General features: G+C 38.8%; 2 protein-coding genes across 6 annotated transcripts in view; both read left to right on the plus strand.

Moving 5' to 3' along the window:
* Nucleotides 1-24,255, plus strand: part of ARF4 (ARF GTPase 4) — a 1,077,785-nt gene that overhangs the window by 772,383 nt on the left and 281,147 nt on the right. The gene's annotated exons all lie outside the window — the stretch shown is intronic.
* TASOR (transcription activation suppressor) overlaps nucleotides 15,249-24,255 on the plus strand; it is a 49,154-nt gene continuing 40,147 nt past the window's right edge. For 4 of the 5 annotated variants that reach the window (XM_082848195.1, XM_082848191.1, XM_082848193.1 and 1 more), the window contains exons 1-2: nucleotides 15,249-15,812; nucleotides 23,569-23,714. In XM_082848195.1, the coding sequence (XP_082704321.1) occupies nucleotides 15,485-15,812; nucleotides 23,569-23,714 (474 nt within the window). In that variant the 5' untranslated portion in view covers nucleotides 15,249-15,484. The remainder of the gene's footprint in view (nucleotides 15,813-23,568; nucleotides 23,715-24,255) is intronic. The other variant, XM_082848194.1, reaches the window with a different exon arrangement.

A 24,255-nucleotide genomic window follows, 5' to 3' on the forward strand; every position in this document is an offset into this window, starting at 1 on the left:
AGAACCTTGGTTTGTATCTAGGTTGACAATGACCAGGCATGCTGAAGTCCTAAGCCATCTCTTACCTAGATTTTTGTAACAGACTCCTAACTGATCTTCTTGCCTCCATGTTACGGCTTTAAAACTCACCTTCTATAATGAGAACCAGAATGATTTGTCTAAAACGTGCATCTAGGACAGGAATAAAGACGCAGTCGAGAGAATGGACTTGAGGACTTGGGGAAGGGGAAGGGGAAGCTGGGACAAAGTGAGAGAGTGGCATGGACATATATACACTACCAAATGTAAAATAGATAGCTAGTGCGAAGCAGCCGCATAGCACAGGGAGATCAGCTCGGTGCTTTGTGACCACCTAGAGGGGTGGGATAGAGAGGGTGGGAGGGAGACGCAAGAGGGAGGAGATATGGGGATATATGTATAGGTATAGCTGATTCACTTTGTTATAAAGCAGAAACTAACAAACCATTGTAAAGCAATTATACTCCAATAAAGATGTTAAAAAAATAAAGATATATTAATATGAAAATAAAATAAAATGTGCTTCTGACTAGGTCAGCCTCTACCTAGTCTCCTTTTTTAATACTTTTTTAAAATAAATTTATTTATTTATATTTTTGGCTGTGTTGGGTCTTCATTGCTACATGCAGATTTCTCTAGTTGCGGAGAGTGGGGGCTACACTTCACTGCAGTGCGCAGGCTTCTCGTTGTGGTGCTTCTCTTGTTGCAGAGCACGGGCTCTAGGCGCACAGGCTTCAGTAGTTGTGGCACACGGGCTCTAGACGCACAGGCTTCAGTAGTTGTGGGACACAGGCTCTCGAGTGCTGGCTCAGTAGTTGTGGCGCACAGACTTAGTTGCTTCACTGCATGTGGGACCTTCCTGGACCAGGCCTTGAACCCGTGTCCCCCACGTTGGCAGGCAGATTCTTCACCGCTGCGCCACCAGGGAAGCCCTCTACCTAGTCTTTAAATTCTTATCTCTTGCCTCAGGATTAGGTCCAAGTCCTTTAACATAGCACAGGAGGGATCCTGTGTTTCAGCTCAGCCTACCTCTCGGCTTCCTGCCTCACCACAACAGGAACCAACTCTGCTTCCCTGCTACATAAACCTTTTTGCTTCTCCCTTTGGTGTCTTTGTTCCCTTTTTCCCTCACTGTCCTCTCTTCCCAGATTCCTATCATGCCCCCTGCCACTCAGCTTCCTCCTGTCTCTGGCTTTTGCTGACTCAGTGAATCTCTGCTAGACAGTGTCAAGGTTGTCTCCTTTGTTTGTCTTCGCCAGTGGGAACTTTCGTCTAACGTTTAATCCCCTGCATCAGATACAGTTCCTCAAAAACACAAGTTGTTCAATAATTAATTGCTAGGTAATTGAATGAGTTTAGTAAATGAATACCAGTAACATCAGTGTGGTAACCTTCAAGTTATCAGTGTCCCAGGGTAAGGGTATGAGACATTTTCCTGTCTTGCAAGTTTCCTAGCTTATTGTAGACATGCTGTGTGTGGTTGGAAGTTGACTGAGGCATTGAGACAGACTTGTACATTATTATGTATTTTTTTAACCATAAAACTTGAAATTTGACTCCCCTTCAGGTAGGAAATAGGGACATGGAAATTTGCTTGAACAATACCTGCAGTTTAAATATTTGGGATACATTCTTTTGTATGCATTTCTGTAAGAATCTAAATTCTATCTAATATGCTTTTCATAGAAATAGTATCTTCATACTTATTTGTATGAAATATTTGAAGGAAATATTTGGAAAACTTTGGCAGTATTAAATGTCTTACATTGCTTGTTATATTTATAGGAAACAAACTCAGCCACGGACCATAGGACCTATGATAGCAGATTGATTAGAAGTGAAGAGTTTATTAGCATTTAAAGAAAGAAGCAGCACGTAATGGTGAGTGTAACTAATCAACATCTCTGTTATGAATGTGGATAAACATCTACTAAAGGAATTATTTTAATACTATTTTATTAAAGAAATATATAAGAATAGTTTTTATATATTTTTGAGTTTTTGCAAAGCAAAATGAAACTGACGTTTTTTGCTATTTTTATTTTATTTCATTTTTAAAATTTTATTAGAGTATAATCAATTTACAATGCTGTCTTACTTTCAGGTATACAGCAAAGTGATTCAGTTTTACATCCACATAATATTCATTCTTTTTTAGATTCTTTTCTCATATAGGTTATCACAGAATATTGAGTAGAGTTCCCTGTGCTATATAATAGGTCCTTGTTGGTTACCTATCTTATATATAGTAGTATGTGTATGTTCATTCCAAGCTCCTAATTTGTCCCTCCCCCCCCACCCCGCCCAGTTTCACCTTTGGTAACCATAAGTTTGTTTTTGATATCTGTAAGTCTGTTTCTGTTTTATAAAGTAAGTTCATTTGTTTCATTTTTAAAAATTAGATTCCACATATGAATGATATCATATTATATTTGTCTTTCTCTGTCTGACTTACTTAACTTAGTATGATAATCTCTAGGTCCATCCATGTTGCTGCAAATGGCATTACTTCATTCTTTTTTATGGCTGAGTAATATTCCATTGAATATATGTACTACATCTTCTTTATTCATTCCTCTGTCAATTGACATTTAGGTTGCTTTCATGTCTTGGCTATTGTAAATAGTGCTGCAATGAACATTGGGGTGCATGTATCTTTTCAAATTATGGTTTTCACTGGATATATGCCCAGGAGTGGGATTGCTATGGTATTCTATGGTACCATATGATCATACAGTAGCTCTATTTTTAGTTTTTTAAGGAATTCCCATACTGTTCTCCATACTGGTCGTACTAATTGACATTCCCACCAACAGTGTAGGAGGGTTCCCTTTTCTCCACACCCTCTCCAGCATTTATTGTTTATAGACTTTTTGATGATGGCCATTCTGAGTGGTGTGAGGTGATACCTCATTGTAGTTTTGATTTGCATTTCTCTGATAATTAGTGATGTTGAGCATCTTTTCCTGTGCTTTTTGACCATCTGTATGTCTTCTTTGGAGAATGTCTGTTTAGATCTTCTGCCCATTTTTTGATTGGGTTTTTTTTATTTGAATTTTTTAACATTACTGTACTCTGTCCCCAGAGAGGCACATTTAGATTCTCAAGAGAATAGACTAATCACCAAATGGCACAAACCACAAGTAGAATTCCTCTGTTTGGGTAACTGAACACCACATTTTCTTCAATTAGATAAATATCTGGTGTTATGTTTCTATAATTTATGTAAATTGAAACCATAGACATACCAATTACCCCATTTAAACTTGGCTGGTTCCCCAAAGAGTTCTTAGAAGAAAACTTATAATAATTATTGCCCATCCTTTCAGAACCACTGGAGGGTACTAAAACTCTAGGTCGCATTTTTTGTAAAGACCTATTTTTGCAAATTTCTTCTAACCAGGGATTTCTTTTTTTTAATAGAGAAATAGTTGGGAAAAACATGTTTTTTGGTGTGTTTGGAAGTATGGGGAAGGACATTTGAAGTAAGGTGTTTAGAAGCAAACAATAGTGTTGTATTTTAAATAGTTGAAGTGGATTTTTTTTAAAGAATTTGGAATATTTTATATTGATAGTTCATAATTCACTAGGCCTTCTGTTTAATATTCTTTTTTAAAAAGGGGTTAATATTAACTAAATTAAAAAATCTTTAAAATATAAAAATCAAGAAAACACACAGCAAGCACTCTTGTTACTTATATATTCACATACTGTAAAGGCTGGATATAGACATATATAGGGTGTTGGTGTCAGTTGCTGCCTTAGTTGACTAGGATACATCTCAGCTATAATATTTAAATTATGCTGCTGCAGTATAGGTAGAATCCAGTGTTTTTTCTTTTTATTTGAAGAAGAAAACATAAAAAATTGTTTATTCAGTTCTCTCTACATGTTCAACACATATTTAAGCAGTGGTTGTAGGTCAAATAACTTTGTGCATCACATACCCAAGTTACTAGTGGAACACTAGGTCAATTTCCTTTTTTAAAGAAGTTTTATTGTTATAATTCACATACCACGTAATTATTGAAGTGTACAATTCAGTGATCTTTAGTATTATCAGAGTTATGCAACCATTACCACAATTCATTTTAGAACATTTTCATCACTCTAAAAAAACTCTTTAGCTTTCACCTGTAAATCTACCCATTCCTCCAGTTCTAAGCAACCACTAATACACTTTGTCTCAATAGATTTTCTTATTCCAGACATTTCATATAAATAAAATTATACTGTAGGTGGCGTTTTGTGACTGGCTTCTTTCACTTAGCATAGTTTTCAAGGTTCATCCATTTTATAGCAGGTATCAGCACTTTATTCCTTTTTGTGACTGAATAATATTCCATTGTATGGACAATACATTTTTTTCATCCATTCATCAGTCAATGCACACTTGCTAATAATGTTCTTATTTTTTAATGAATTTTTTCTTTTTTTAAATTAATTAATTAATTTATTTTTGACTGCGTTGGGTCTTCATTGCTGTGCGAGGGCTTTCTCTAGTTGCCGTGAGTGGGAGCTACTCATCATCGTTGTGGTGCACGGGCTTCTCATCGCGGTGGCTTCTCTTGTTGTGGAGCATGGGCTCTAGGCACGTGGGCTTCAGTAGTTGCAGCATGCAGGCTCAGTAGTTGTGGCTCGCGGGCTCTAGAGCGCAGGCTTAGTAGTTGTGGCACACAGGCTTAGTTGCTCCGTGGCATGTGGGATCTTCCAGGACCAGGTCTCAAACCTGTGTCTCCTGCATTGGCAGGCGGATTCTTAACCACTGAGCCACCAGGGAAGCCCTTAATGTTCTTTTAAAATCAGTATTTACTATGTAGTTGTTAAGGATTCCTGCACCCAATCCCAACATGTGCATGTGTGCATGCAGGCTTCCTCATACCAACAAGCAATTCTCGGACACCAGCTGGGTGTTCAAGAATTCAACTCGATTCTGACACTCTCTATTCAGAGATAGAATCAGATTCCACACGTAAAAGGCTCAGTCCCACAAGATCACCCTCCACTTCTGATGCCAGTAGCAAGCCCGGGTTGTTACCTGTGCTTCTGACCAACTGCCTACGAATCGTAAGTTCCCATGACTCTCTCTTTGGGTTTAATTGCCAGAACAGCTCACAGAACTTGGGAAAACCTGTTTACTCACAAGATTACTAATTTATTATAAAAGTCTATTAAAAGATAAAAATCTACAGCCAGATGAAGAGATATGTAGGGCGACATCTTGAACAAAGAAGTTTCTGTCCTCCTGGAAATTGGGAGCTGGCAAGGTAGCATGCAGAAGCAATCTGGGTCCCCCATGTAGAAGCTCTCCAACAAAGGGTCGAAAAGCTGTCTTTGGAGGCTTTTATGGAGGCTTCATGACATAGCCATGATTGACTACATCATTGGCCAACGGAGATTGATTCAACCTCAAGCTCCTCTTCCTGCCTTGAAATCAGGGTGTAGGACTGGAATCAGGAAAACCAACCATTCACATGGGCTGGCAACCAGTCCATACCCTGGGGTAGGATCCAAAGCCACGTTTATTAACATAAACCCAATTGTGATGGAAAGGAATTGTTACCAATATCAAGATACCCATTCTGTCTGCAGCATTTTCAAGAACTGAGGACAAGAGACCAAACAGTGTATTATAAGAAAAGATGCTCCCATTGCTCTTATCAACCAAAAAATGCCAAGGTTTTAGGGAGCTGTGAACCAGGAACTGTGGATGAAGCCAAATATATCTGAGAAATATATTTTGGTCATCCGAATGCCAAATGTATACATTTCTTATAAATCACAGAATCACAGTAGCAAAAGGTCACATCAACTATATCCTTTATTGCTGGGATTTTTTTTTTTAGGGAATTTTAGTTTTTATTGCTGGGCTTTTATGAATTGGGGAGAAAATGTCCAAAGTTAAAGTAAGTCTGAGTACCTTTCTTGTATTCTGAAGCACCGGATAATAAAGCCATAACCTGAATCATGTGAAGTCAAAGGGAGGCAGGCTCTCAGTTCAGCTGTTGTTCAGCCAGGGAGACTGGATGACCGATTTAATTCTGTCTGTCCAGAAATCATCTACAGATTGGTAGGTGCCAAAGGAAATAGTAAAAATTAAAAAACCTGTGTTTGTAAGGGAGTTGGTAGGAAGTTTCCTATTCACTCAGAAGAATAGAGGGGCAAAACAAGGGAGAAGAAATGACACACAGGGGAGTGTTTGAAATGTATAGTGCTGTAACTTTGTATTTATTTCTCTTGAGAGCCTTGATTTACAAACTAGAGATCCCAGAGGCCTGCAAGCAAGGAGAATTTCGTATAGTTGCCTGAAATTGGAGTTAGAAGATGCAAATCTGAGTCCTGATTAATCACTTATTGGTGGTATTTCTTTGAGTAAGACAGTTAAGCCACCATTTCTTCCTCTGCCAAAAGTGGCAATGTTTCTCTGGCAACTGCTGTGAAGATCACAGCAGGGTCAGGATGGATCTGTTTGTTTTCAGCTGTATCACCAGAAGCCCAAACTGGGGCCTGGTAGCAGATAGGGTCCCAAGAAATATTTGTTGAGAGAATGAATGGTAAATTATCTGTATTATTATTCCTTTTCCTCCAACTTATTCACAGTCTTCCAAATTGAGTAGTGAGATGTATTACCTTCTGAATTCCTACATGAATTCCTACAACTTTCTTTTTCCCTCTTTTATTATAAAAGCATAAAATCAAAAACGCATTTTTTTTGTTTTGTTTTTGTGGGTTTTTTTTTTTTTTTTTGGCTGCACTGTACGGCATGCGGGATCTTAGTTCCCTGAACAGGGATCGAACCCACAACCCCTGCAGTGGAAGCACAGAGATTTAACCAATGGACCACCAGGGAAGTCCCAAAAACACTTAATTTGAAAATTTTTTTCACACATTTCACCGCTGTTTGCACTTTTGCAGTACATCACTTCCTCTTGAGCATTTTGTTTCTTTGTGTAACTCACGTCCTTGGCACCACTCTTCTTACTTAGAAAACTTCACCAACCACCGTGTGAAGTTAGCATAAACCTGAGTTTTTCTTCAGGTGGAAATGGCGGTGGTATAAATGATCTTATAACCGGGTCTGTACTGGTTAGCCAGCTGACATAACACAAGAATCGCTCCCAATTGTTAAATCCTTTTTATTTCAATAAGCGTTGGATTTGGCAAATGATGTTCATCCGTCTTCTCAAACGCAGTGAAAGGCATTTTGAATTTGCATAAATCATTTAAAAGGCATTTGGCAGACACAGCCTAACTTACATTTTGGGGTGTGATTTCCATATAATAAAGTTTGCTTAAAGCGAGATATACCAGTAAACACTTAACGGGGTAAACGCAAATCATGTTATGTGAGATAGCGATTTTCTTGCCAGAAACTATCAGATAGCCACTCTGTCCTCAGCAGTCAAAACATATTTAGTAAACACCTACTGTGTTCCAGGCACTGTGCCAGGCCCAGGGTTATTGTGGTAAGCAAACCCAGACATTGCCCCTCAGCCCATGGAGTGGAGCATAGGTTCTAGTGGGAGAGATAGATATAATTAAATAATCCCACAAATGAGGGAGTAATGACAAATTGAGAGAAGTGAGAGGTAAATAGTCTGAGTGGAAAGAAGAAGGTTCTATGAAAGCACCACACAGGGAAAGCCAACCTCGAATGGGAGGGGGATGATGGAGGAAGCTTACACAAGGAAGTGAAACTTAAGCCAGAGGAAGTGCAGGAGCTAACGGGGAAGGGGTTGTCCAGGGAAGAAGAGCAAGCACACCATGCTGGGGAAACAATATGTGTCAAGGTTGATCATGTGGCCAGGGGAGCTCGGCAAGTGTGCTAGACACAGGAAATGCCAAGGAGGAGCTTAGGGAAGAGAGGTGGAGATGGAAAGTAGAAAAGGGTCAGGATCAGCAGGACTCTATAAGCTATGTGAAGAATTCTTATCTTTAGCCCTTGAATAATGAGAACATGCAGAAGAGTTTTTGTTGTTGTTTAATTGAAGAGTAACATCATACAGTAAAACGCACAACTTTCAAGTGTAGAGTTCAATAAATATTTATGTATGTATATACCATCTTTGTATATACATATAACTATCACCTAGATCAAGATATAGAACATTTTCATCATTTCATAAAGTTGTTTCATGTCCCCTTTGACTCAAAGGGGACCCTCTCATACCCCCTTCCTCCCCCTGACAGACACATAAGGGAACCACTATTCTGACTTTTATTACCACTTTTGTCTGCCCTTGAACTTCATATAAATGGAATCATACAGTATGTACTCTTGTGCCTGACTTATTTCACTTAACATCATCCCTGTGAGACTCATTCATGGTATTACATGTAACAGAAATCTTAGAAGCGTTTGACTCAGAAATGACTAAAGTGGTGATCATTTTGAAACATATAGAAATAGTGAATCACTCTGCTGTGCACCTGGAACTAACATAGTGTCATAGGTCTTTTACACTTCAATTTTTAAAAAATTAAAGAAAGAAATGAAACCAAAACTTAAACCTTAGTAACAGCTCTTGACTCCTGGGTTTAGTTGAGATTTGTGGTTACCTGAGTCAGCTGTGTAGTTGAAGGGCTACTCACATGCTGGTTCATCCCTAACCTTATTATTATTTTCAACTGAAGATTACTTGTGTGCCTTCTCTTCCTTGCATGGAAGTCTTTCCTTCCAGACATCAACCATGATGAACTTCAACCCAGTTTGTTGTCAGGGTCTTATACTTCCTTGAGACACGCCCAAGAAATATCTGCTCAGTGAGTAATAGAACAAGTTCTTTGGGGGAAAGAAGATGACTCATGGAAGTAGAATTATTGTTTTAGCTCAAGCATAATGGAAGGAATGGCAGTTTCATATATTTTTAATGCATCTGAATAGGCCGTGGAGTTGTAGTCTTATAGTACTGTCCTTATTCACAAAATGAACGGGTTGAACTGGTTAATCTCCTTAAGGTTCTATGCATTGGATTAGTGGTGGTTTTGTTGATTGGCCTTTATTATCTTTCCCTGCTGCTGATCAGTGGAAAGGTTAAAAAAAAAAAAAAAGCCTCCTAGCTATGTGGTTGAAGTAGGTACCTGTGAGCATCAAATAACGTGGTTTACCTGAAAAAAAAAAAACACATGAAATTGCTTTGCAAATGTTCAAGGCTGTTGTTACTGTTGAATCTTTTTAGTGACTTTGTTCACTTCGAAGGTACTGTTATGCTTTTGTTTCTATGTGCGAATCCTGTAACTCTAACTATATACATACCTAATTGATTTGACCAGCATGTGGGAGTCTATAATTCCTCTCTGTTGAAACATAGGGATCCTTCTAAAATCTCTGTATTGGATTTCTGGATGATTATTAAGATACTACTGTTTCACTCTTGTGTGAACTACTGAGTAATCACAATGACAGCTTCTCAGTATGCTTTTCTATATATTTTTTCCTTTCTCTTTATTTTATTTTTTAATTAAAAAATTTTATTGAAATATAGTTGATTTACAATGTTGTATTACTTTCAGGTGTACAGCAAAGTGATTCAGATATATATGTATATATATATTCTTTTTTTAGATTCTTTTCCATGATAGGTTATTACAAAATATTGAGTATAGTTCCCTATGCTATATAGTAGGTCCTTGTTTGTTGTCGATTTTATATGTAGTAGTGTGACTATTTAATCCCAAACTCCTAATTTATCCCTCCCCGCTCCTTTCTTTTTAAAATGTTTTTGTTTTTGTTTTTTTAGTAAGTGATGCATTCATATGCTTTAAAGTATAAAAAGATATGGACTGAGAAGTCTCTCCCACCTCTGCCCTCCAGCCCTGGTTCCCTTTCCACAGGCAACCACTGTAGCTAGTCATTTATGTAGCCTTCCACAAAAGTTTTCTGCAAATAGGTGTATATACATAACTGTGTTTGCCCTTTTTGGGGTACAAATGCTAAACACTCTATCCATCTTGTTCTGTACCTTGGCTGTTTTGTTTTAGCACTTAATGAGCTTCTTCATCAGAAAAATGGGGAAAATATGAGTACCTACCTCACAGAGTTATTTTTTTTAAAGATTTATTTATTTTATTATTATTATTTTTGGCTGTGTTGGGTCTTTGTTGCTGCACATGGGCTTTTCTCTTGCTGTGGCGAGCGGGGGCTACTCTTCTTGTGATGCGCGGGCTTCTCATTGTGGTGGCTTCTCTTGTTGCGGAGCACAGGCTCTAGGCACCCAGGCTTCAGTAGTTGTGGCATGCAGGCTCAGTAGTTGTGGCGCACAGGCTTAGTTGCTCTGAGACATGTGGGATCTTCCCAGACCAGGGCTCGAACCCGTGTCCCCTGCATTGGCAGGCAGATTCTTAACCACTGCACCACCAGGGAAGCCCTCTCACAGAGTTTATTGTGCAAATTAAATAAATTTAACATGTGCAAAGCACTTAGAAAAGCCAGGTGTTTTGTAGCCTCTGTATTAGTTTTCTATTGCTGCATAATGAATTACCACAAACTTAGTAGCTTCAAACAATATCCTTGTATCATCTCACAGTTTCTGTAGGTCAGAGTATGGACATGGCTTAGCTGGTTTCTCTGCCTGGGTCTCACACAGCTGAAATCATGATGTCAGCTGGACTGCATTCTTACCTGGAGACTCACTAGGAAAGAATTTGCTTCCAAGATCTCTCAAGGTGTTGGCACCTGTAGAATTTATGGCAGGCTGCTTCTTCAAAGCCAGCAATGGGAGAGACTCCCTGCTGCTTGGAATCTCTGTCCTCTGGTAATACCTAGGTCCTCTATTTAAAAAAAAATTCAGACATAATTCATATATCATGAAATCAATCCTTATATACTTTAAAGTGTATAACTCGGGCTTCCCTGGTGGCGCAGTGGTTGAGAGTCCGCCTGCCGATGCAGGGGACATGGGTTCGTGCCCCGGTCCGGGAAGATCCCACATGCTGCGGAGCAGCTGGGCCCGTGAGCCATGGCCGCTGAGCCTGCGCATCCGAAGCCTGTGCTCCGCAAAGTTTATAACTCAGTGGTTTTTAGTACATTCACAAAATTGTGCAACTATCTTCATACCTAATTCCAGAACATTCTCATCACCCCCAAAAGAGATCCTATACTCATTAGCAGTCAGTCTATCCTCATTCCCCCCCTCTCTCCAGGTCCTGGTAACCATCAATCTTCTCTCTGTTTCTATGGATTTGACTATTCTAAACTTTCATGTGAATGGAATCACACAGTATGTGGATTTTTGTGTCTGGCTTTTTTCACTTAGCATGTTTTCAAGATGCATCCATGTTTTGGCATGTATCAGTATCTATTTTATGGGTATACCCTATTGATAGACATTTAGTTTCCAATTATTTACTATTACAAACAACACTTGATATCCCATTACAAATAACAATGGATATCCTTGAATAAACCTTTCACATGTGAATGAGCATATCTCTACTACAAATTTCTAGAAGTAAAATTGCTAGCTCAAAGGTTTATGCTTCAGTAATACTGGCAGTTATTGCTGAGTTATACTATTTATATCCTGTCTTTTATAGTACTGTTTGAGGAAGGGAGGTGAAATGGCATAGTGGAAAATGCACTGAGTTCTGGACTTTGTTTTGCTACTAACGAGAGGTTAGCCTAGGGTGGTTATTAAGAGCATGGGCTTTGAAAGCAGACTGCCTGGGTTAGAATCTTGGTTCTGCCACTTAGAACTGAAATGACCATAAGAAAGTTAAATAAACCCTCTGTCTCAGTTTCCTTATCTGTAAAATTTGGATAGCATTAATACTTTTTGTGGGGATTAATGATTCAACATATGTAACACTCCTAATACCAGTGCCTGGCACACAGAAAGTGCTCAATGAATGTTAAGTCTTCTTACTAGCCTGCTATGTGATCTTGGTCCACTGTCTTTTCCTGTTTTTAAAATGAAGAGTTGAACTGGATTATTTTTGTGTTTCCAATTTAAAAAGGCAATTGTGGTCCCTGCATATTTAATTATACACTATCTCATTGTTCTCTAGTTTTCCTTATGTTGTTGTTTTGTCCATTACTTAGGGTAGGGGACAATGTAGGTTTTATTTTATTTTTTAATTTTAAAAATTATTATTATTTTTGGCTGCGTTGGGTCTTAGTTGCGGCACGCAGGATCTTTCGTTGTGGTGCACGGGCTCTTTGTTGTGGTGCATGGGCTTCTCTCTAGTTGTGGTCTGTAGGTTTTCTCTTCTCTAGTTATGGCGAGCAGGCTCCAGGGTGTGTAGGCTCTGTAGTTTGTGGTACGTAGGCTCTACTTGAGGTGCGCAAGCGCAGTAGGTATGGCGTGCAGGCTTAGTTGCCCCCCGGCATGTGGGATCTTAGTTCCCTGACCAGGGATTGAACCCAAGTCCCCTGCATTGCAGGGCGGATTCTTTATACCACTGGACCACCAGGGAAGTCCCCAAGGTAGCTTTTATATCTTTAACCTTTAGTAGCTCTTGCTTCAGAACCTTGTGTATCAGTGGTAGCTCCTCCCCTTGAACCCCCATCCCCATATACTGGATATCTATATGCATACATGTATATAAACACATATGTGGATACCCTCTGTATCTCACTGTGTGTGTTAGTGTTCCTGAGATAGCAAGTTTATGCCCCCTCTATCCCTTTCCTGTAGCTGATTCTTAACTTTTAGGTCTCCGCTTAGCCGTCACCATAGATTCTAGTTTTAGACATATTTTCTGATGAACTGTAAACGTGAAAGAGGTACCCATGTCCCTTTGCTTCAGAATTATATCCTCAGCACACAGCACCCAATAAACAACTGAAAAATATTTCTAATATTGAATAGTAGTAATGTTATCCAGCTGAACCTAAATTTTTTAATCTACAATAATTGAATATATAGTTAAAATTATATATTAGAGCTTCCCAATCCTCTTACACCTTATAAGGAATAATACTGAATTCATTTAAAATTAAAAAAAATAAATGACTTGGAATGAAGAAAAATTTTATCCTCACTGAATTTAAGATTCTATTTCTGTGGAAGACAAATGGTTCTCTCTGGGCTTAGTTTTAGGTACTCTTTACCACCAACTGGTGTGTTTGCCTTATACATATCCTAGGACTTCTACCTTCCGAGTTTAAGCTGGCTTTTGCTGACCAAATGAGGAAAGCCTTAGCTGAGTAGTGGCACCAGTATGCAGTTGTTCCTACTTATCTTTAATCTGATAAAAATGAGTTTTTAGAAATGCCTTTAATGAACCAACAACAGAGTTACCCTTTGGAGACCCCAACACCTGAGTTTCTGATAGCCTCTACTATCAAGTAAAGCTTCTTCCTCCAAATTTCGAGGGTAATTTTTAACTTAATGTAGCATTTTGCCTCAATATGGCCCTAGTGTTTTCATCAGTATTTTAAAATTTGTTTTTATATTAACTATTTACTAAAAGGAATACTTGTTTTATACTTTCCTATGACTTACTGAGCTGATTCAAATAGGTTGGGCAAGTCATGATTAGCTTTTCCTATTAGCTGTTAAACAGGTATGATATTTATCACAGGACATTGGAATCCAATTTTGCTATTGCCCTTGGGAATGCTCTTTAAGTAGCAGCCACGTGGCAAAGCCTAGGGTTTTATTATAATTATAGGTTTGGTCAGTCAACTCCTGGAGTTTGAAAATTGAGGTCTGGGTCCCAATCCTTATCCTACTGCTTAGAGATGGAGCAAAATGTCAATCCTCATTTCTCCATACATAAAATGCATAAAGGTACAGAGTTGCTGTGAAGATTAGGTCTTAAGAGAAGCAGTCAAGGGCAAGTACTTTTTTTTTTTTTTTTTTTAAGGGCAAGTACTTTATCTGGAGTTAAACAGACCTGGCTTCAAATTCTCATTTTGTTAATTTGTTCTATATCTTGCAATACTTATTTTTTATTTAACTATAGTTTACAGATTCTTTTCTATAATAGGTTATTACAAGATATTGAACACAATTCCATGTGCTATACAGTAAATCCTTGTTTTACAGTGGTGTGTTTCTATTAATCCTATACTCCTAATTGCAACACTTATTTTATTTTTTCTATTATCCCTGCTTTATTTATTTTTACATCTTTATTGGAGTATAATTGCTTTACAATGGTGTGTTAGTTTCTGCTTTATAACAAAGTGAATCAGTTATACATATACATATGTTCCCATATCTCTTCCCTCTTATGTCTCCCTCCCTCTCACCCTCCCTATGCAACACTTATTTTAAATTGTGCATAATAGTATCTCCCTAACATCTGTTGTTGTGAGGATTAAATGTACATAGTATACGTAAATCGCTTTGTCCAGTGCCTAGCGTACAGAAAGGACCTAAGAAATATTACATTTTCTCTATTCACCATAACACAAATAAATAGTAGTTTCAACCTAATCGGTGTAAGCTGTTTTAAAGGCCTTCTACTTGACTGTCAAGTTGTTTTAAGGGAAAGCGATCGCTTGCTGTATATTTTTTAACGTGGCTGCAGACGTTTCTATTTTTCTTTAATATACACGCACTTGAGGAAAACTGCAACACCAAAGGGAAATCTAAAAGCCAGCAGCCCCTCTCTCCTCAAGCTCCCCAGAACCAAATCCTGTTAACATTAGGCTATGAAGTCAAATCAAAGGACCAAGGTATCGACTGTTTGCTGGAGGCGTGCCACTGGTTCTAACCCCTCTAGATAAAAGAGGGGGGCGGGTGGGAGTAATGTGTTGTAAAGGTGCAAGATCCGGTGGGAACTGCAGGTCGGTGAAGTGGGCCCCCGAGGCTTTCATGCTCTTATCGCTGCAGTCCACTCTCTTATCGCCACTCCAGGGCTTTATATGCACGTAAATATTTCACAAAGCCGAGATCGTCCCACAACCACTGCCTCTGTACTCTCCTGGCCGATGTGAATCGTGCGCGGAGAAGCCGGGTAATCTTGCCCGTAAAGTGGCGACGCCTGCGTTCTCGGGACCTGGCGCAGCGCGTCTCCCTCGCCTGCAACACTGGCCGAGCGTGCTCCGGGAACTCGCAGCTCGTCCTGAGACCCATCCACCCCGCAGCCGGCCGCGGCGTCGAGGTACTCTCCAGCCGTTGCGGTCGCCCCTTTTGGCGGGCTCCGGCGCCCCGAGGCTCCACCCCCCGGCGCTGTCTGTCCGCACCCGCGGAGGCGGGCGCCGCGCCCCCATTGGTGGAGCGCTCCGAGATGGCCCCGCCCCATCCCGGCCCCGACGCCAGCACGTTGAGTGGTGGGGGCCGGTAGAAGAACTGCCCGAGCGAGGAGCGACTCTTGGGGTCGGGCCGCACGGTTGTAGCGCCCGCTTTGGGGCCCCCGAGAGGCTGCTGGGCCGGGATAGCGGCCAGCGGCCACGGGGGGGAAGGGGGTGGGTGGGCTGAGAGCAGCTTGGCGGCGAAGCTGGCCCGCCACCCCTTCCCCCCACCTCCGTCGACCTTGTAGGCAGAAGCTTCCCGGCGCTCCTCACGCCGGCGCGATGGCTACTGCTGCGGAGGCGGAGGCCTCTCCGCCGACGGACGCGAACTGGGAAAGTGGCGGCGGCGGCGGCGACGACGAGCTGAAGCAGGCGCTTCCGGAGCTTGAGTCCTCCCCACAAAATGGCGGCGGCCTCAGCGTCGCGGAGCCCGGCGGCGGCGCCGGGCCTGAGGAGACCGCGGCTGCCGAGGCCGCCCCGAGCCTCTGCCACGAGCAGCCTCAGGACTCCTGTGAGGCGGGCGCGGCCGCTCTGCCCAAAGGCCCCGAAGAGCCCGAAAGACCCGTTAGGAGGAGTTTTCAGATCCCCAGGAAGAGCAGAGAAAAGAAAGGTGGTGCTTCCCCTTTTTCCCAACCCCTCTTTCTCTCTCCCCTCCATCTTTTCATTAGAACCTCTCTGTCTCCTTCCCACACCCATCCGAGACACGTAAACACGCATGCAGCGCCAGCCGCCTCTCCCCGCACTGCCACGGCCGCCCAGCTGCTGCGCTTGGTGCGAGAGGAAAGCGGTGGAACCACGCTCCCTGCTCCCCCTCTCCCCGTGGAAGTTGGAAGTAGCTCAGGTTTGAAGCTTGTCCGTAAGGCTGCAGCTCCCAGAGAGGAAAGATGGTGCTCGGCGCCCCTCCCTCCCAGCCCCTGAAGGCAGAGAAGCTGATGTGTCCTCCTAAGGATGCTTCTGAGAAGTCTCACTGTGGAAATAACCCGTGGCCGTGGATTCTGGGGCTTTCTCCAAGGCCATTGCGTTGAGAGGACCACAAGTGCCTCTCCCTGTGGAAATTCTTCAGCTCTATGCGTCTACTTGAAATTTGCTCGATGTCAGCGTCTTCCCTTGTTTAGACATCTCCGTTAGATGTGATTCATGCACACTGCTGTTTGCCATCACACTTCATTTCCATGTAGATTTTTTTTTCTTGTTTTTGAAGCGCTAGATAGGGCTGTCTCTAAATCCAACGTTAGTATGTTTTTTTCTTGTATTTGAGAAGCTTGGGAAGGTAGGTTCTTGGTGCAGTAATTTCCCTGTGGAAAAAAATAGAGGTCAGCTTATGCCCAAGAGTCACCAACTTGATCTTGCAGATGAGAGAACTTCAGAAAAATATTTAAAAGTCCAGTCTGGTTTTTGGAACCAGTATGGGAACAGTTAAATGAAGTACGTTACCTTTTTAAAACTTAATGCCGTATTGTGACACCTTTCTAATGGAGGAAGTTATCGTTTTCAATTCTTAGAAAACAATTTTTGACTCTCCAGCGATTTGGGATACTCTGTCTGGATTTAGTCAATTTAAAGCCTCTTTTTGTTTTAGTGCGTGGTTCCGTTTTTTCAGATTTACTTTGGAAAGTAATAGGAATTTTCTTATTTGCGGAAAACGTTTTTTATTTGTAACTTGAATCTTGGTAAAGAGACTCTTGAATGAAGCATGTGCTTCCTCTTTCCATGTGCATAACCAGCTACATTTGCACATCTGAAATTGTTAGCCTTCTGTCAGTAAGATACAAATAAAGTCAAATTGTTAATTTCTATTTGGATGATAAAGCCAGGGAAATCCTTGGTGTGAGAAACCATGTTGAGAAAGATGAAGTTATCTTTTGTCCACTAGCATGCAGAATGTTTCTAGAAGTATCTTTTAAGTGAGTTAATGTAATACATTTTAGGGTTCAAGAGAATTCTTGTATAGGTCAAGGTTATCAATCCTTTTGGTTTAGTTAAGATGTAGAGTCTATATGAGGAAAATTAGATTTCATCCTGAGTTATCAATTGGTAGAGAATAGGTTGGAAGTAGATTCAGATGGGCTCTGGTTATAGGATCGAAGTAGGAGGTTGAATTTTTTTCTTTTTAAAAAATTTTTTAGCTTGATACAATTTTGAAGTCCGTTTTTTTAGGGTTTTAAGCAAAACAAAGCATGTACCTCCTTTTAATTTTTGATAGGACCAGGAAATTGGCATAAAACCCATTTGGGTTGAAATGTGGGAGGGCACTAGGAAATGTTGAAAGGCACTGTTTGCATGCGTGTTTTTTTTTTAATTAGATAAATCCAGAGGTTGCTGTAAAATAGACCTCATTTGAACACATTAAAAGTAGATAATAATTGAGGAATTAGGAAATATAAAACCTAGTTGTCTTTGTTTTCTCCCCTGAGTCTGATGCGTCTTTGGGGGAAATTTGTTACCTTTCTCCTTTTAGGGAGGTTTTGGTAAGGAAAATATAACACAGTGGACTTTTTTCATGTTTCGTGAAAGTGAGTAATTTTTAACTTGTCTAAATATTTGCACACTTAGCAGCAGCTGTTCAAATAGTGCAATAGCGATCTAAATAGCACTTTTAAAACTTAAATAAGCAGCTTTTTACCATCATGGACTTCATCCTGTCCAACCTGAAAGGAGTTAATACTTGGTGATAGAATTTAATAGAAAAATATAACTTTTCATTAAAAAAATGCTTTATCAGAAACAGTTCGGCAGGTACTGCTAGTTTCACACTTGATCCCAAGATAATGTCCTCTTGGAAGACTTGAAAGGTATCACTTTATGTATAGGATTTGGCTAGGTATTAGTGGTGTGGTCATCTGAGTCTTTTATCATGAATATTAGATCATTTTCAGTAGATACCTCTGCTTGAACTTTTCAGTATCAAAGGTTCTGTTGCATTCGTATTTTAATATGGCAGACCTTTGCTTGTGACTGCTTTACCAGTGAAATTTAAGATTAGGACTCATGTTTTTGGTAGCTTAAAGGTAAATCTTTGTGAGTATAACTTGACTCAGTTCTTTTATTGGTCTTCACAGTAGCATAACATCCAAAATACTGCCATTCTAATTAAGTAATGATATTGACAAACATTTTATAGTGCTTAATAAGTTACAGGCATTGTTCTCAGAAGTTTATATGTACTAACTAAATCTCAGTAATCCTATGTGGTAGGTACTATTCCCATTTTACAGATGAGGAGACTGAACTACTGAGGTAAATAACTTGCCCAAGGTTACACAGCTAGTAAATGGTGGAGTTGGAATTTGAACCTAGGTGTAGAGTACTTCTTATTTCTTTTTTATTGTAAAAAAGTTTTAGTTCACTTAAAAAAAAATTTTTTTAACAACTATTAAATTTAGTGATGTCTTCATCCCTGGGGAATTTTGAGATTCCAAAATTATGTTCATTAGAAAATTAACACATTTAATAAGTACTCACAGATTAAGTCATCTGTTGACTAGAAGAGTAAGATTTTACTCTTTGTGATCTGTGTGCTATTCTGTTTACTTATTGGCTGGGCTACTTTCTGTACTGTAAGGAGTCACTGTTACATTTAACCGAATTGTGGAATTGCACTTCGTCAGTAGATGTTTCACTATTGCCTTCTTCTACTCTAAAATCTGATAGTGTAAGTCATCAAAAGTAAATTAAAATCAGTAATTGTATTTGATATAATTTTTCCCTCCAAAGGTCTTGGGAAATGAAGTAGTAATGATGCACTTTCTGGAAAATGTTTATTGGTTAATGCTTTATGTAGGGCACAAGATTAATTGCTCTCGTGCATCTGCGTCTCATGCAGGTGCATCACAAACTAAATGCTCTTACGCACCTGCATCCATACTGGTCTAGTTCAGGAAAATTAAAGGCCAATTCTCCTCCCAAATCCCCATCTTTTCCCACAAAATTTGGAGTTGTCTTTTTGAAGACTTTGGGGTGAAGTCTCTTTCTTAAGGAAATTTACATGATGTTTTAGTAGTTGTATATGAATGGCTTGGTTCTAAGCACCACAGTTTTCCCTACATAGAAGTAAATCTGAGCAGGAATGTACAGGCAGAATCCAGTCATCCACATAAAACGTTTGATAGGCGCATATAAATTCTAAGTAATGGAGGTAAAACTTTCTTTGACGTATTCCCAGTCCAAAAAAAGTCAAGTTTCATATTATCTCTCTAGATCTCTGCTAGAATGTTTATTACTGATTCTGTACTATGTTCAATCATGAGTAGAGATGAATCACCCATTCCTACAGTATTATGTCTGTAGTATTTTTATTAGACTGAAGAAAAATGATTTTTAAAATGTCTAAATTATCATGAGGAACAAATGGATATTCATTGTATTTTAGTCATTAATATCCATAGACATCAGAGAGATGGATTCAGAGAGTATTGCAGACCAATGAGATCCGCAGCCTACTCTGCCATTTCCTTTTCTTCCATGAATTACTTTAAATTGGAATGTATATTTTGGAATTTCCCTTGGTATATTTTTATAACGCTGGTCCATCTTTTTTTAATTTTAGCTTGTTTTTACACTTACGATTTTTGTTTTTACATATACACATAAACAATACAAACACAAAGAGTGGCATTGACACTAAATGAGTTGGTAAAAGTAGTTGAGGAAAAATGTTCCTTTGACTAAGAAACAAAGCTACTATTTGGTGACCTTAATTTTATGTCTATTCCAGCTGCTTAAGTTTAACATTTAATTCTTAGTATGTTTTGTATGCTACCAGTAATATAAAATACTCAATTCTAGTTGTGGTTCTGTGATATAGACAGTCTCCTCATTTGAATTATAAATCTCCAAGTGCCTTTGTAAGTCTTTTCTTGAATCCCATAAAAACACATCTATAAAAGGGACTCCCCTGATGGTCTAATGGTTAAGACTTCGTGCTTCCACTGCAGGGGCACAGGTTTGATCCCTGGTTGGGGAACTAAGATCCTGCATGCCATGTAGTGTGGACAAAAGAGAAAAAAAAATGATGAAAACACATCTATCATCAGTTTTGTCAATAGAAGAGCCTTGTGAATTATCAGAAATCAACTCAGTAACTATCTTTCTGACATGAATTTGATGGAAGCACTGTAAATAAGCAAAATTATATGTTTCTTAATGTCTGGAAGAATAATTACGACTGCTGTTAACCTTTATAAACCAAAAAAGGGTGTTAGCTATGGCTTTTGGCCCTGTTAAATGCAATAAATGAGAAAGAAATACTAAGAAATGAGATTCAAAAGAAGACATAAGAGGGTAGAAAGAGCATTCTAGACATCAAATTCTTTTTCTTTTATTGCTAATTTCCATATAGCTAATATAATTTCTTGGTCTAAAATGAGGAAACAATTCTGTTTTTCCAGCTCTTGGAATGATTTGTTTCATCACTTATATTCAGCACTTACATATACATGTTTTACTTATAGTTCAGGAAACAAGATTTGCAGCTAGGGAGCCTTATTTTGAATTCACACCTGCCCTATTCACGTATCAGCCTTGGGCCAAGTTAACTGTTAGCTCAGTTTCATTTGTGAAGTGGGCATAATGAACTTCATAGGGTGGTTTCGATGATTAAATGAGATAATGCATATAAAGCTCTTAGTACAGTATCTGAAAAGGAATAATGAGCCACTAATTGTTAGACTCAAAAATTGTCAGAATCCGGAGAACAGTATATTGGATTCTGACTTCCTTTGTGAAATGGATGATAAATAAATAAAATGTTCTGATCCCCTATGGGTAGTTACAGGTTTATTTATTATTATTGCCTCAGTGATGACCCATAATACTGTGATGTATATATGTTTTCTTTAAAAGAAGTGACAGAATGTGTTGATCAGGTATGTCCTTTAGAGGATTATTAAGGACAAAATAGACCACCAGGGAATGTACATTCAGAACATAAACTGGTTATATTTCTAAACTACTATTACCAGCACATTGACTTGAATCTTTAAAAATAGCTACAGCATAATTTTATTCTTAACAGAAATTGATAATTGGGAAGAAAAACTAGAAATTATAACTTTGGCCTAACTAGTAAAGCCAACTGAGATATTTGAAATATAAAATACCTACTAGGACACAGGTATTGTTAGACCTAAAATCTTGCACCTTTTTCTGTATTTTTATTCACAAGAATTTTTTTCACACTGGCAGTCTAGTTGAGTATTACTTGAGGTGACTAGGACATTGCTTTGGAATGAAACAAATGTTAAGTACTTTTTTGAGAATAATTTGAAAGTTAATGTCTATATAAATTTATATGATTTAACTTGAATCTTTCACTTTTGGTTAGATTGACAGTGGAAATAGTGTTGGAATAGCTTAGCTAAGGAAAATGATTTCATTTTGTAGATTGTAAAATTTCATAGAAATTTAAAGCTACTTCTTTTGATACTTCTTTTTGTCACATCTTTAGATACCTGAAGTCACTTGTTAGTTTAGAAACATAAAAATCAATCATGCATAAAACCCAACTTTAAGAATCATGCTTGGCTCATTTTGGATGGGAAAGCCTATGAAAACTTCCACGTGCTGTTTTCCCTCACAAGTTTTTCCAGTTTAGTTGGGGACAGACACAAAGATAAAACGTTTTCTCCTACTGTATTCTATAAAACAGATTTGAATTGAGAGAATGGATGTCTCCGTTTTTTGAGCTTTCGTTTTGTTTTATATATCACTGAATGGTTCAATTTGTGAGACCTAATTTAAAATGACAACAATCATATTTTGGTAGTTTAGAATATATTTGTATTCAATATAAAAAAGTCTTGACAAAGTTTATTCTCATCTTCACTCACTCAGTCATTCAGCTTGGGGCCAGTGCCCCAAGAAAAGGTAGAGTAATGAACAAGGCAGATATAGTTCCTCCTCTCATGGAGCTTACAATCAATAGATTATTGAGTATATCCATCTGCTATAAATTTCATTATAGCACACTCTGTGTTTAGTAGTTCTTTAGTTCTTTTTGAGTGTTTTTTTTCCCTGCTTACTCCTACTGTCTTTATTGCATTATTATAAGTACGTTGATTTTATCCCGCTGCCACCTTTTTTAGTGTGCAATTGCAAAGTAGTGGGAATCATTTGTTCTATACACATTCTCTCATTGAAAGCTACATTTTTACAGGCACTTTTGTAATATATACATGGTTTGGTGGATGAATGGATATGTCATTTGACGTTATAGGGAATACAGTAAAAACAGCTGCTCTTTAGTACCTTTGAGAGTATGTACAAGTAGAACACCGCTTTCAGTAGTGGCCTAAAAGTATTTTGAATGACATTTATTGACTCTATATATAGTATCTTGAAAGAAATTAAGGTAATAGCATATAACATAAGTTCTATGAATACTTCTATCTACAGTGAAAAATAAGTGGTTCCTTTTGGTTTGGGGAAAGTATATATATAGACTTGATGTTTTAAATTTATAACTTATTTCATGCATAAAGTGGAAATTTGAGGTTATTAGGCTACTGTTTGAAGAACAAATTGTATATTTCACTTAAGTATTTTAAAAATTAAAGGAAGTATGCAGTAGTTGGTGGAGTGGGGAATAAAAACTTTTACTGTTTTTCTTTGCACCAGATGCTGTGCTTAGAGCCTTTTCCATGTGTTGTCTTATGTGCCATATGGCATATAGTGGTTATTAGGATAGCTGGAGTTCTCCTTTTTACTGAAGAAAGTACCGAGCTTGTTTTGTTAAGTCATTGATTTACCCAAGGTCTCCCACAAAGCCAGTAAATGCTAGACCTGATATTTGTGTCCTGGTTTGTCTCCAAAGTTCCACATCTTTCCATTTCACCAAGTTTCCATAGTAAATATCCTCCTACTTTATATTGGTAATACAAGAAGCTAATGGATGCAGCATATTTTATTCTAACTTTAGTATTAAAAACCAGATAGAATCATTTTATTGTATAGACAGCTAAGTGTCTTAAATGTTTTTATCCTTTTACTTATGGCATAAGCATTTCATTTGCTGAAATAAATGGTCCTAGACATACTACCTAAATGTAACATAAAATAGGAGCTGAGGCAAGTTGAGTTTATGCACAGGTTCTTATGAGCGTCTTTAAGCAGTTTAGGTTGCCTAGTGTAGCATCCCCTAAGTTTTGCAAAATTGTAACTTCCTTTTCTGCATGTGTAATGCCAGATGCTCGCTGCTGAAGAGTTTTTTCTTTAATGAATTAATAAGTATCTCTTTTGCATATCACAAAATAAGATAGCCTTGATGCTTTTTTTTAACTTTATTTAAAAGTTATATTAACAAAGCCACAAAAATATAAAAAACTACATTTAAGATGGAATCTTAAAATTAATACTGTTTTTTATTTTAGCACTTTTTCAGCCATTAACTCCAGGCTCTCGGGAATTTGAAGATGTTTTAAATATTCTCCACTCATCTTACCTTGAACCAACTTCAGTAACAAATTTTAACTACAGACGTGCTTGCTTGATACATAATGAGCTTTTGGAAAAGGAGGTATGTTTTTTTTTTTTAATTTATTTATTTTTATTATTTATTTTTGGCTGTGTTGGGTCTTCATTGCTGCGTGCGGGCTTTCTCTAGTTTCGGCGAGCGGGGGCTACTCTTCATTGCTGTATGCGGGCTTCTCATTGCAGTAGCTTCTCGTTGCAGAGCATGGGCTCTAGGTGTGCGGGCTTCAGTAGTTACAGAATGCGGGCTCAGTAGTTATGCCTCGCGGGCTTCAGTAGTTGTGGCATGCGGGCTCAGTAGTTGTAGCTCACGGGCTCTAGAGCACGGGCTCGCTAGTTGTGACGCACGAACTTAGTTGCTCCGCGGCATGTGGGATCTTCCCGGACCAGGGCTCGAACCTGTGTCCCCTGCATTGGCAGGCGGATTCTTAACCACTGCGCCACCAGGGAAGTCCAGGAGGTATGTTTTAAATTGTGCTTTTTGTAAGATTCTTCAGAACCAGTTAATAGCCTGGAATTTGTTTTACTTTCTTCCTTTTCTTTAAAAATGCTAAAGTTCTTAGGAAAACCAAATTATGGAGGGAAAA

Source organism: Leucopleurus acutus (assembly GCF_964270905.1).
Source record: "Leucopleurus acutus genome assembly, chromosome: 10".
NCBI classification, from domain to species: Eukaryota; Metazoa; Chordata; class Mammalia; order Artiodactyla; family Delphinidae; genus Leucopleurus; species Leucopleurus acutus.